The 13,908-nt window shown below is 53.8% G+C and overlaps 1 protein-coding gene across 1 annotated transcript in view; it reads right to left on the bottom strand.

The window, feature by feature from the left end:
- LOC145987077 (sialin-like) overlaps positions 1–13,908 on the bottom strand; it is a 50,427-nt gene that overhangs the window by 17,498 nt on the left and 19,021 nt on the right. Inside the window, exon 4 of the mRNA XM_083121541.1 lies at positions 12,232–12,316. Coding sequence (XP_082977667.1) covers positions 12,232–12,316 — 85 coding nt within the window. The remainder of the gene's footprint in view (positions 1–12,231; positions 12,317–13,908) is intronic.

Genomic DNA, 13,908 nt, shown 5'->3' on the forward strand with positions numbered 1-13,908 from the left:
GTACTAGTGTACTAGTACCATCTAGTGAGGATGGGAGAGGGTGGCAGTGGAAGTTTCGTAATTTCTACGTACTTCTGTATTCTAGAAGGAGCCTTTTTCTGTATTTTCTTAATGCTAGAAACAAATTCGTTCACATATGTATATTCATCTTTAAGAGCTTCACAAACTCGATGCAAAGCATGAACAATGCAGGTCACATGTTTTAAGTTAGGATACATATTCTTCAGATTTCTTCAGATTAGAAAATGCAGCTAACATGTAAGATGCTTGGTCTGTAAGAACTAACCACACTCTATCATATTTTACACCCTCCGGCCACAATACAAAACATGCATCATTGAAACTTTGCATTACACTTGCATTATCTGTTTTTCCGAGAAAATAAGTTTTTAAAAGCATGGGTTTCACTTGATGTCCATTGAGAGGTGCTACTAAAATGTTCAAAACGTACCTGTTTTGCCTATCTGTGGTTTCATCTGGTATGAAATAGACTAGATGGTCAGCTACTACTTGCCTGATCTGCGAGATTTTAGCTTCATAAAGAGGTTGAAGGTAAGATTTCCTTAAGGTGCTTTCATCTGGAACTGACTTCCCAGTATATTTTTGCAAATATGATTTCATGAAAGGATTGTTAAGTTTCGAAAGAAGTATTCCACATGCTATAAATGTCCTTGCTGTCTCACTGAAAAATTAATTTGTATTTCTGGAACTCGAAGTTTCAAGCGCCTCACCAATGAATTGCTGTCACTTCCCACCTTTACCATCTCGTAGTTCTTTATTTGTGACGTGCTTCCCACTTTGTAGGTGCTGCACAACCCGAGTGTGTTGGTGTCATCAACAGCAATAGAAATATCACACACATCACACCTCAGAACAGATCCATCACTCTGAATGCCATCACCGCTAAACTGTTTAACAATGTCCTGCAGTTTCCCAACATTTACTTTATGTTTTGGCATGGTGAACAAGCAAATCTGATGCATCGATCAGTCGATCACAGACTGCAGTTACCTTGCTCGCTGAGACGGGAGAAGGAAACGAAAACAAAACAGCTTTCCTACAACAATTCGTAAACAATACAGCATAGGACAAAAAGAGCACAACTTCTAGCAACTGTAACGCGTCATTGTTGGCACTGTTTAAAGTCCGCGCAATTACTACATTAACGTCCAAGAACTGAAGAAAGTCGATTCATTGTTGTGCAGTAAACAAGAATCGCGTGCCAAGAAGCTGTGCCTCGAATGTGGGTGGGGTTAAACAGCGCGCGAGTTGTATTAAAAAATATGATAAAGATGCAAAATGGGTGAAAAGGTGCAAAAGGTTCTGAGATTGTGAAAAAGGTGCAAAAGGTTCTGAGATTGTGAAAAAGGTGCAAAAAGGTGCAACCGAAACACCATGAGTAGAGTTCAATACGTGCTTATTTTGGGGATGAGTCACTTTTTTACCCGTTTTCACACAAAAAAATTTAAGGTGCAGCACCTAAAATTCCTAGCTCTGGTAATGACGTTACCACTACACCATCGAGGAGACAGCTTGCAGGATATGCTCTAGGTAGACTTTGATTGTAATGTACAAGGTAGGTACATATAAATTTTTATAGGAAACCTGTCAAAAATTAAAGTTATTGAGCGAGGTTTGATTTTCTTGGTTTCTTAGAGAATCACCCTGTATATCTTCGAGATTTTTTTTTGTTTCGGCCACAGTAAAGAAAAGATGTACCATTACGACAATCAGATGTTGTTTTGGAGATATACCTTGTGAAGGGTACCATTAGTCTATCTGGTAATGTTCTGTGGCCCTCTTGTCCAAATAGTCAAATTCTGTTACCGCTAAAGGCGGGGGGGAGTGAAAAACTACAATAAAAAGAGGAAAGAGGGAAGCCGTCAGCATAAATGATAATGGATGTGGAGGTTACAAAAGCATGTGAAGAGAACTGTAGCAAACAATAAGACACCGACTAATGGATAAGGTAGAAAAACTGACGGAAACTGAGAAATGGAATATTGTCTTACGTAGTCTTAGATGTGCCTACTTTTAAAGGCTGCGTGAAAAAGGAAGAACCGAATTTACACGGCTTCTAGGAAATGTTCTCTCAAGATCTCCTTTCCCTAACCATTGAGTGGCAAGATCAAAATTACTTTGTCAACTAAAGCACACGTCCTTTTTTACATGCACATTATTCTCATTTACTTGTACAATGTAGTAAAAAAAGAATTGCACTCAATTCTCTTCTGGGAAAAGTGTATACAGTGAGCACTACCTAAAAATTCTGCCTAAATATATTTTAGTTTGTTTATATTTAGTACCACCCCAGACTCAAAGAAGTCCACATCGGAGAGGAGCACCCCAGACACCAAAGGCCACCTTGGAGAGGAGCTCCCCAGACCCGAAGGACATCTTGAAGAGAAGCCCCCCAGACCCCAAGGACACCTTGGAGAGGAGAACCCCAGACCCCAAGGACACCTTGGAGAGGAGAACCCCAGACCCCAAGGACACCTTGGAGAGGAGAACCCCAGACCCAAAGGCCATCACAGAGAAGAGCTCCCCAGACCCGAAGGCCATCACGGAGAAGAGGTCCCCAGACCTGAGGACCATCTCGAAGAGGAGCTCTCCAAATCCGAAGACATCTTGGAGAGGAGCTCCCCAGACCTGAAGGACATCTCGGAGAGTAGCTCCCCAGACCCCAAGGACACCTTGGAGAGGAGCTCCCCAGACCTGAGGACCATCTCGGAGAGGAGCTCTCCAAATCCGAATACATCTTGGAGAGGAGCTCCCCAGACCTGACGGACATCTCGAAGAAGAGCACCCCAGACACCAAGGCCATCTTGAGGAGGAGCAACCCAGGCTGCAAGGCCACCTTGGAATGGGAGCACCTCAGACCCCAAGGACACCTCGGAGAGGAGCACCCCAGACACCAAGGTGACATCAGAGAGGAGCACCCCAGACAGAAAAGGCAACATCGGAGAGGAGCACCCCAGACCCGAAGGCCATCTCGGAGAGGAGCTCCCCAGACCCAAAGGCCATCTCGGAGAGTAGCTCCCTAGACCCAAAGGCCATCTCGGAGAGGAGCTCCCCAGACCCAAAGGCCACCTCGGAGAGGAGCTCCTCAGACCCAAAGGCCACCTCGGAGAGGAGCTCCCCAGACCCAAAGGCCACCTCGGAGAGGAGCTCCCCAGACCCAAAGGCCATCTCGGAGAGGAGCTCCCCAGACACAAAGGCCATCTCGGAGAGGTGCTCCCCAGACCCAAAGACCATCTCGGAGAGGAGCTCCCCAAACCCAAAGGCCATCTCGGAGAGGAGCTCCCCAGACACAAAGGCCATCTCGAAGAGGAGCTCCTTAGACCCAAAGGCCATCTCGGAGAGGAGCTCCCCAGACAACAAGGCCATCTCGGAGAGGAGCTCCCCAGACCCAAAGGCCACCTCGGAGAGGAGCTCCCCAGACCCAAAGGCCACCTCGGAGAGGAGCTCCCCAGACCCAAAGGCCATCTCGGAGAGGAGCTCCCCAGACCCAAAGGCCATCTTGGAGAGGAGCTCCCCAGACCCAAAGGCCATCTTGGAGAGGAGCTCCACAGACCCGAAGGCCATCTCGGAGAGGAGCTCCCCAGACCCGAAGGCCATCTCGAAGAGGAGCTCCCAGACCCAAAGGCCATCTCGGAGAGGAGCTCCCCAGACCCGAAGGCCATCTCGGAGAGGAGTTCCCCAGACCCGAAGGCTGCTTCGGAGAGGAGCTCCCCAGACCCGAAGGCCATCTCGGAGAGGAGCTCCTCAGACCAGAAGGCCATCTCAGAGAGGAGCTCCCCAGAACTGAGGACCATCTCGGAGAGGAGCTCCCCAGACCTGAAGGACATCTCGGAAAGGATCAACCCAGACCTGAAGGACATCTTATAGAGAAGCACCCCAGATCCCTGAAGGCCACTTTGGAGAGGAGCTCCCCAGACCCCGAAGGCCATCTCGAAGAGGAGCTCCCCAGACCCAAAGGCCATCTTGGAGAGGAGCTCCCCAGACCTGAAGGCCAGCTCGGAAAGGAGACCCCCAGACCCAAAGGCCATCTCGGAGAGTAGCTCCCCAGACCCGAAGGCCATCTCAGAGAGGCGCTCCTAGACCCGAAGGCCGCTTCGGAGAGGAGCTCCCCAGACCCAAAGGCCACCTTGGAAAGGAGCTCCCCAGACCTGAAGGCCATCTCGGAGAGGAGCTCCCCAGACCCAAAGGCCACCTCGGAGAGGAGCTCCCCAGACCTGACGGACATCTCGAAGAAGAGCACCCCAGACACCAAGGCCATCTTGGGGAGGAGCAACCCAGGCTGCAAGGCCACCTTGGAATGGGAGCACCTCAGACCCCAAGGCCACCTCGGAGAGGAGCACCCCAGACACCAAGGTGACATCAGAGAGGAGCACCCCAGACAGAAAAGGCAACATCGGAGAGGAGCACCCCAGACCCAAAGGCCATCTCGGAGAGGAGCTCCCCAGACCCAAAGGCCATCTCGGAGAGTAGCTCCCCAGACCCGAAGACCATCTCGGAGAGGAGCTCCCCAGACCTGAGGACCATCTCGGAGAGGAGCTCTCCAAATCCGAAGGACATCTCGGAGAGGAGCTCCCCAGACCTGAAGGACATCTTGAAGAGGACCACCCCAGACCCCAAGGACACCTTGGAGAGGAGAACCCCAGACCCCAAAGCCACCTCGGAGAGGAGCACCCCAGACCCGAAGGACATCTTGAAGAGGAGCTCCCCAGACCTGAAGGCCATCTCGGAGAAGAGCTCCACAGACCCGAGGACCATCTCGGAGAAGATCTCTCCAAATCCGAAGACATCTTGGAGAGGAGCTCCCCAGACCTGAAGGACATCTCGAAGAGGAGCACTCCAGACCCCAAGGCCATCTTGGAGAGGAGGCCCCAAGGCCACCTCGGAGAGGAGCACCCCAGACCCGAAAGCGACAACAGAGATGAGCACCCCAGACCCGAAGGCGACATCGGAGGAGCACCCCAGACCCGAAGGCCACTTCGGAGAGGAGCTATCCTGACCCGAAGGCCATCTCGAAGAGGAGCTCCCCAGACCTGAGGACCATATCGGAGAGGAGCTCTCCAAATCCATAGGACATCTTGGAGAGGAGCTCCCCAGACTCGAAAGACATCTCGAAGAGGAGCACCCCAGACCCCAAGGGCATCTTGGAGAGGAGCTCCCCAGACCCCAAGGCCACCTGGGAATGGAAGCACCCCAGACCCCAAGGCCACCTCGGAGAGGAGCACCCCAAACCCCAAGGTGACATCAGAGAGGAGCTCACCAGACCCGAATGCCATCTCGAAGAGGAGCTCCCCAGACACAAAGGCCATCACGGAGAGGTGCTCCCCAGAGCCAAAGGCCATCTCGGAGAGGAGCTCCCCAGAGCCAAAGGCCATCTCGGAGAGGAGCTCCCCAAACCCAAAGGCCATCTAGGAGAGGAGCTCCCCAGACCCAAAGGCCATCTCGGAGAGGAGCTCCCTAGACCCAAAGGCCATCTCGGAGAGGAGCTCCCCAGACCCCAAGGCCATCTCAGAGAGGAGCTCCCCAGACTCAAAGGCCACATCGGAGAGGAGCTCCCCAGACCCAAAGGCCACCTCGGAGAGGAGCTCCCCAGACCCAAAGGCCATCTCGGAGAGGAGCTCCCCAGACCCGAAGGCCATCTCGGAGAGGAGTTCCCCAGACCCCAAGGCCATCTCGGAGAGGAGCTCCCCAGACCCAAAGGCCACCTCGGAGAGGAGCTCCCCAGACCCAAAGGCCACCTCGGAGAGGAGCTCCCCAGACCCAAAGGCCATCTCGGAGAGGAGCTCCCCAGACCCAAAGGCCATCTCGGAGAGGAGCTCCCCAGACCCGAAGGCCATCTCGGAAAGGAGCTCCCCAGACCCGGAGGCCATCTCGAAGAGGAGCTCCCAGACCCAAAGGCCATCTCGGAGAGGAGCTCCCCAGACCCGAAGGCCATCTCGGAGAGGAGTTCCCCAGACCCGAAGGCTGCTTCGGAGAGGAGCTCCCCAGACCCGAAGGCTGCTTCGGAGAGGAGCTCCCCAGACCCGAAGGCCATCTCGGAGAGGAGCTCCTCAGACCAGAAGGCCATCTCAGAGAGGAGCTCCCCAGAACTGAGGACCATCTCGGAGAGGAGCTCCCCAGACCTGAAGGACATCTCGGAAAGGATCAACCCAGACCTGAAGGACATCTTATAGAGAAGCACCCCAGATCCCTGAAGGCCACTTTGGAGAGGAGCTCCCCAGACCCCGAAGGCCATCTCGAAGAGGAGCTCCCCAGACCCAAAGGCCATCTTGGAGAGGAGCTCCCCAGACCTGAAGGCCAGCTCGGAAAGGAGACCCCCAGACCCAAAGGCCATCTCGGAGAGTAGCTCCCCAGACCCGAAGGCCATCTCAGAGAGGCGCTCCTAGACCCGAAGGCCGCTTCGGAGAGGAGCTCCCCAGACCCAAAGGTCACCTTGGAAAGGAGCTCCACAGACCTGAAGGCCATCTCGGAGAGGAGCTCCCCAGACCCAAAGGCCACCTCGGAGAGGAGCTCCCCAGACCTGACGGACATCTCGAAGAAGAGCACCCCAGACACCAAGGCCATCTTGGGGAGGAGCAACCCAGGCTGCAAGGCCACCTTGGAATGGGAGCACCTCAGACCCCAAGGCCACCTCGGAGAGGAGCACCCCAGACACCAAGGTGACATCAGAGAGGAGCACCCCAGACAGAAAAGGCAACATCGGAGAGGAGCACCCCAGACCCAAAGGCCATCTCGGAGAGGAGCTCCCCAGACCCAAAGGCCATCTCGGAGAGTAGCTCCCCAGACCCGAAGGCCATCTCGGAGAGGAGCTCCCCAGACCTGAGGACCATCTCGGAGAGGAGCTCTCCAAATCCGAAGGACATCTCGGAGAGGAGCTCCCCAGACCTGAAGGACATCTTGAAGAGGACCACCCCAGACCCCAAGGACACCTTGGAGAGGAGAACCCCAGACCCCAAAGCCACCTCGGAGAGGAGCACCCCAGACCCGAAGGACATCTTGAAGAGGAGCTCCCCAGACCTGAAGGCCATCTCGGAGAAGAGCTCCACAGACCCGAGGACCATCTCGGAGAGGATCTCTCCAAATCCGAAGACATCTTGGAGAGGAGCTCCCCAGACCTGAAGGACATCTCGAAGAGGAGCACTCCAGACCCCACGGCCATCTTGGAGAGGAGGCCCCAAGGCCACCTCGGAGAGGAGCACCCCAGACCCGAAAGCGACAACAGAGATGAGCACCCCAGACCCGAAGGCGACATCGGAGGAGCACCCCAGACCCGAAGGCCACTTCGGAGAGGAGCTATCCTGACCCGAAGGCCATCTCGAAGAGGAGCTCCCCAGACCTGAGGACCATATCGGAGAGGAGCTCTCCAAATCCATAGGACATCTTGGAGAGGAGCTCCCCAGACTCGAAGGACATCTCGAAGAGGAGCACCCCAGACCCCAAGGGCATCTTGGAGAGGAGCTCCCCAGACCCCAAGGCCACCTGGGAATGGAAGCACCCCAGACCCCAAGGCCACCTCGGAGAGGAGCACCCCAAACCCCAAGGTGACATCAGAGAGGAGCTCACCAGACCCGAATGCCATCTCGAAGAGGAGCTCCCCAGACACAAAGGCCATCACGGAGAGGTGCTCCCCAGAGCCAAAGGCCATCTCGGAGAGGAGCTCCCCAAACCCAAAGGCCATCTCGGAGAGGAGCTCCCCAGAATCAAAGGCCATCTCGGAGAGGAGCTCCCTAGACCCAAAGGCCATCTCGGAGAGGAGCTCCCCAGACCCCAAGGCCATCTCGGAGAGGAGCTCCCCAGACCCAAAGGCCACCTCGGAGAGGAGCTCCCCAGACCCAAAGGCCACCTCGGAGAGGAGCTCCCCAGACCCAAAGGCCATCTCAGAGAGGAGCTCCCCAGACACAAAGGCCATCTCGGAGAGGTGCTCCCCAGACCCGAAGGCCATCTCGGAGAGGAGCTCCCCAGACCCGAAGGCCATCTCGAAGAGGAGCTCCCAGACCCAAAGGCCATCTCGGAGAGGAGCTCCCCAGACCCGAAGGCCATCTCGGAGAGGAGTTCCCCAGACCCCAAGGCCATCTCGGAGAGGAGCTCCCCAGACCCAAAGGCCACCTCGGAGAGGAGCTCCCCAGACCCAAAGGCCACCTCGGAGAGGAGCTCCCCAGACCCAAAGGCCATCTCGGAGAGGAGCTCCCCAGACACAAAGGCCATCTCGGAGAGGTGCTCCCCAGACCCGAAGGCCATCTCGGAGAGGAGCTCCCCAGACCCGAAGGCCATCTCGAAGAGGAGCTCCCAGACCCAAAGGCCATCTCGGAGAGGAGCTCCCCAGACCCGAAGGCCATCTCGGAGAGGAGTTCCCCAGACCCGAAGGCTGCTTCGGAGAGGAGCTCCCCAGACCCGAAGGCCATCTCGGAGAGGAGCTCCTCAGACCAGAAGGCCATCTCAGAGAGGAGCTCCCCAGAACTGAGGACCATCTCGGAGAGGAGCTCCCCAGACCTGAAGGACATCTCGGAAAGGATCAACCCAGACCTGAAGGACATCTTATAGAGAAGCACCCCAGATCCCTGAAGGCCACTTTGGAGAGGAGCTCCCCAGACCCCGAAGGCCATCTCGAAGAGGAGCTCCCCAGACCCAAAGGCCATCTTGGAGAGAGCTCCCCAGACCTGAAGGCCAGCTCGGAAAGGAGACCCCCAGACCCAAAGGCCATCTCGGAGAGTAGCTCCCCAGACCCGAAGGCCATCTCAGAGAGGCGCTCCTAGACCCGAAGGCCGCTTCGGAGAGGAGCTCCCCAGACCCAAAAGCCACCTCGGAAAGGAGCTCCCCAGACCTGAAGGCCATCTCGGAGAGGAGCTCCCCAGACCCAAAGGCCACCTCGGAGAGGAGCTCCCCAGACCTGACGGACATCTCGAAGAAGAGCACCCCAGACACCAAGGCCATCTTGGGGAGGAGCAACCCAGGCTGCAAGGCCACCATGGAATGGGAGCACCTCAGACCCCAAGGCCACCTCGGAGAGGAGCACCCCAGACACCAAGGTGACATCAGAGAGGAGCACCCCAGACAGAAAAGGCAACATCGGAGAGGAGCACCCCAGACCCAAAGGCCATCTCGGAGAGGAGCTCCCCAGACCCAAAGGCCATCTCGGAGAGTAGCTCCCCAGACCCGAAGGCCATCTCGGAGAGGAGCTCCCCAGACCTGAGGACCATCTCGGAGAGGAGCTCTCCAAATCCGAAGGACATCTCGGAGAGGAGCTCCCCAGACCTGAAGGACATCTTGAAGAGGACCACCCCAGACCCCAAGGACACCTTGGAGAGGAGAACCCCAGACCCCAAATCCACCTCGGAGAGGAACACCCCAGACCCGAAGGACATCTTGAAGAGGAGCTCCCCAGACCTGAAGGCCATCTCGGAGAAGAGCTCCACAGACCCGAGGACCATCTCGGAGAGGATCTCTCCAAATCCGAAGACATCTTGGAGAGGAGCTCCCCAGACCTGAAGGACATCTCGAAGAGGAGCACTCCAGACCCCAAGGCCATCTTGGAGAGGAGGCCCCAAGGCCACCTCGGAGAGGAGCACCCCAGACCCGAAAGCGACAACAGAGATGAGCACCCCAGACCCGAAGGTGACATCGGAGGAGCACCCCAGACCCGAAGGCCACTTCGGAGAGGAGCTATCCTGACCCGAAGGCCATCTCGAAGAGGAGCTCCCCAGACCTGAGGACCATATCGGAGAGGAGCTCTCCAAATCCATAGGACATCTTGGAGAGGAGCTCCCCAGACTCGAAGGACATCTCGAAGAGGAGCACCCCAGACCCCAAGGGCATCTTGGAGAGGAGCTCCCCAGACCCCAAGGCCACCTGGGAATGGAAGCACCCCAGACCCCAAGGCCACCTCGGAGAGGAGCACCCCAAACCCCAAGGTGACATCAGAGAGGAGCTCACCAGACCCGAATGCCATCTCGAAGAGGAGCTCCCCAGACACAAAGGCCATCACGGAGAGGTGCTCCCCAGAGCCAAAGGCCATCTCGGAGAGGAGCTCCCCAAACCCAAAGGCCATCTCGGAGAGGAGCTCCCCAGACCCAAAGGCCATCTCGAAGAGGAGCTCCCTAGACCCAAAGGCCATCTCGGAGAGGAGCTCCCCAGACCCCAAGGCCATCTCGGAGAGGAGCTCCCCAGACCCAAAGGCCACCTTGGAGAGGAGCTCCCCAGTCCCAAAGGCCACCTCGGAGATGAGCTCCCCAGACCCAAAGGCCATCTCGGAGAGGAGCTCCCCAGACACAAAGGCCATCTCGGAGAGGTGCTCCCCAGACCCAAAGACCATCTCGGAGAGGAGCTCCCCAAACCCAAAGGCCATCTCGGAGAGGAGCTCCCCAGACCCAAAGGCCATCTCGGAGAGGAGCTCCTTAGACCCAAAGGCCATCTCGGAGAGGAGCTCCCCAGACCCCAAGGCCATCTCGGAGAGGAGCTCCCCAGACCCAAAGGCCACCTCGGAGAGGAGCTCCCCAGACCCAAAGGCCACCTCGGAGAGGAGCTCCCCAGACCCAAAGGCCATCTCGGAGAGGAGCTCCCCAGACCCGAAGGCCATCTCGGAGAGGAGCTCCCCAGACCCGAAGGCCATCTCGAAGAGGAGCTCCCCAGACCCAAAGGCCATCTCGGAGAGGAGCTCCCCAGACCCGAAGGCCATCTCGGAGAGGAGTTCCCCAGACCCGAAGGCTGCTTCGGAGAGGAGCTCCCCAGACCCGAAGGCCATCTCGGAGAGGAGCTCCTCAGACCAGAAGGCCATCTCAGAGAGGAGCTCCCCAGACCTGAGGACCATCTCGGAGAGGAGCTCCCCAGACCTGAAGGACATCTCGGAAAGGATCAACCCAGACCTGAAGGACATCTTGAAGAGAAGCACCCCAGATCCCTGAAGGCCACTTTGGAGAGGAGCTCCCCAGACCCCGAAGGCCATCTCGAAGAGGAGCTCCCCAGACCCAAAGGCCATCTTGGAGAGGAGCTCCCCAGACCTGAAGGCCAGCTCGGAAAGGAGACCCCCAGACCCAAAGGCCATCTCGGAGAGTAGCTCCCCAGACCCGAAGGCCATCTCAGAGAGGAGCTCCTAGACCCGAAGGCCGCTTCGGAGAGGAGCTCCCCAGACCCAAAGGCCACCTCGGAGAGGAGCTCCCCAGACCTGAAGGCCAGCTCGGAAAGGAGACCTCCAGACCCAAAGGCCACCTCGGAGAGGAGCTCCCGAGACCCGAAGGCCATCACAGAGAGGAGCTCCCAGACCCGAGGACCATCTCGGAGAGGAGCTTCCCAGACCCGAAGGACATCTTGGAAAGGATCACCCCAGACCTGAAGGACATCTTGAAGAGAAGCACCCCAGACCCCCAAGGCCACCTTGGAGAGGAGTAGCCCAGACCCCAAAGGCCACCTTGGAGATGAGCACCCCAGACCCCAAAGGACACCTCAGAGATGAGCTCCCGAGACCTGAAGGCCACTTCGGAGAGGAGCTCCACAGAGTCGAAAGCCATCTGGGAGAAAGCTTCCCAGACCCGAAGGCCATCTCAGAGCGGAGCACCCCAGAGCCGATGGTCATTTTAGAGAGGAGCACATCCAGACCTGAAAGTCATTTCGGAGACCATCAAGAGACCGTACACGTCTACGGACACAATAACAATGTACTGATTGTAGTGCTGACTCCCAGAGGAAGAAGCAGCAAACTACTGTTGGCATGGAATAGTCTGTGCAAACGAGATGGAGTGTGGAACATAGTTTCGTTATAATGTAAAGAGTTACGTTGTTTATGAGTTCTTAATGCATGCAGTTTATCTTGTTAATGCATGTGTTTGCATCGCACAACATTATGGCATAGTCGTTATGAAAGAACTCTTCGCTTCATGGATTGCAGGCTTTGCAAGAACCTTACATTTCCGTAAGTTTATTCATATCAGACTGACTGTCCCCAACATACAACAGGCTGTTGTAATCATCATAAATGTGTCGGTTTGACACAATTTGACATAACACGGAGAAGATTATCCGTCTACATTGTATAGTCTTACAAAATAGTGTGGTGTGTTTATATCTATCAACATTTCTTTTAATGTGGAAAGAAGTATGTCTGTAGAAAAACTTCATTACATTATGACCAATAATTTTATTTTTATAAGTGAAAATCAGGGGCCAAGAGTGAATGAAACCCCGTGCACAATGATATATAACAGGAATTATTTATGTTCTTACCAAAATAAGTGGCACTGAATCTACTTCTCTCTAATGGAGGAATCCAACGAGCAATAAGAGGTTGCAAAGCTGGCCACGTTGTACCCTGAAACATACACAAATATACTTACATTTACATAATGAGACAATCATGCAACTTTACAATATATTACTGAGTTTTCATTTTGAGAAAGGTTCATTCCGTGGATGGAGGAACAGAATTTTACATTTTAATATGGAAGCAAGTTAAACTGTTATTACCCTCACTAAAGTTGTTTCAGAATAGGAGAGATTATAAATAGAGAAGAGAAGGAAAGATTAAGAGATCACATGTAAAAATTTTGAAAAGAATGACTGAACTATTCTTTTAAGTCCACTTTATGCAAATACAGGCTATAGGCTAATCACGACTGTAACTAGGGTTCAAAATGGGATCCAAACCACTATGCAACATGTCTCCAGATATCAAACCCGGAACCCTTTAATTACAAGGCAACAATGTTACCAGTCATTGGTAAAGACCAAATTGTGAAAGGATTGGAAAGAAGTGGAAAGCTGAGAGGTGAAGGAGGAGGAGAGGTGGAGAGAAAGGGAAAGTAAAAAGGCTTGACTTTTATGCTCACCCTATTGATTGATTGATTTTTGTATTATGGGCACAATACATAGGCTATTTTTGCTCATCACACAGTATGGGGATAAGCCCCTTAACTTGAACAAAACTAAGGATAGGGTCCTAACAAGAAAATGAAATATGTGTGTTAATATCTTCATCAATCACTTAAACTAACACACACCTAGATTCCTTAACAATAACTAGAACTAAACTATCTCTGAGGACAAAATCTCCATATCCTAGTTGAAAGCTGAGGCTGTAAATGGGCACTCAGTGCATATAAGAACAATGTGACCCCACAGAGGATTATACTGGCCGTGGATCTAGGTGTCAAGAGTAAGGTGTACTATGTGGAAGTGAGGTTGACTTTTGGGTGCCTTCTCAGGTCATTCACCCTATTGGATGAGGATGTATGATGAAGTTTATCTAAATTTGGCAAGTTTCATCTTGAAGGAAGTTTGACGCACATACAGAAGTGCACCAAAAACGACGATGCTGCAAAGAAAATGATTCCCTAAAATCCACGACACAACAGACTTTTGAGGCCCAGGAACTGTCAAGCTGGTTTTCCATTGGTCAGTGCATCAAGTCACATCACCTCCATTTTCTGACTTACGAGAGCAGAGACCACTATTTCTTCTTTCAAGAAGCTCCCCAATTGCTCTCACGGTGATTAGCCAATACAAAATTTTAGGGTTTTCCACCAGGAATTGAACCCAGGACCACTCGCCAAAAAGGCAAAATTGCTATGGAAGAGCTCCAAAGGCGATTACAGTAATTATTTAAAGCTGATTGCGTAAAAGGTAAAGTTCAATGTGCATACAGCACCGTGCCATGAAAGATGAGGCTCGGTGAGTCCCAGAGCCACTTTATGTGGGGACAAGGCCGGAAAAATTCCGACCTAAGATCACCCACCCTAGGAACCTGGGTCTCCTACATGGCAGTCAGATGGCCTGCCAACTAGACCACAGCTGTTAATGATTTTTTCGTTTCCTTCAACATCTTCCTGATGTAAACATTACATTTTTGACATAGAGTACTGTCACAACCTGCAGTACTGTGCAATTCAGTAGTCATAAATATAA

Source organism: Lepisma saccharinum, chromosome 4 (genome assembly GCF_977018435.1).
Source record: "Lepisma saccharinum chromosome 4, izLepSacc3.1, whole genome shotgun sequence".
Lineage (NCBI taxonomy): Eukaryota > Metazoa > Arthropoda > Insecta > Zygentoma > Lepismatidae > Lepisma > Lepisma saccharinum.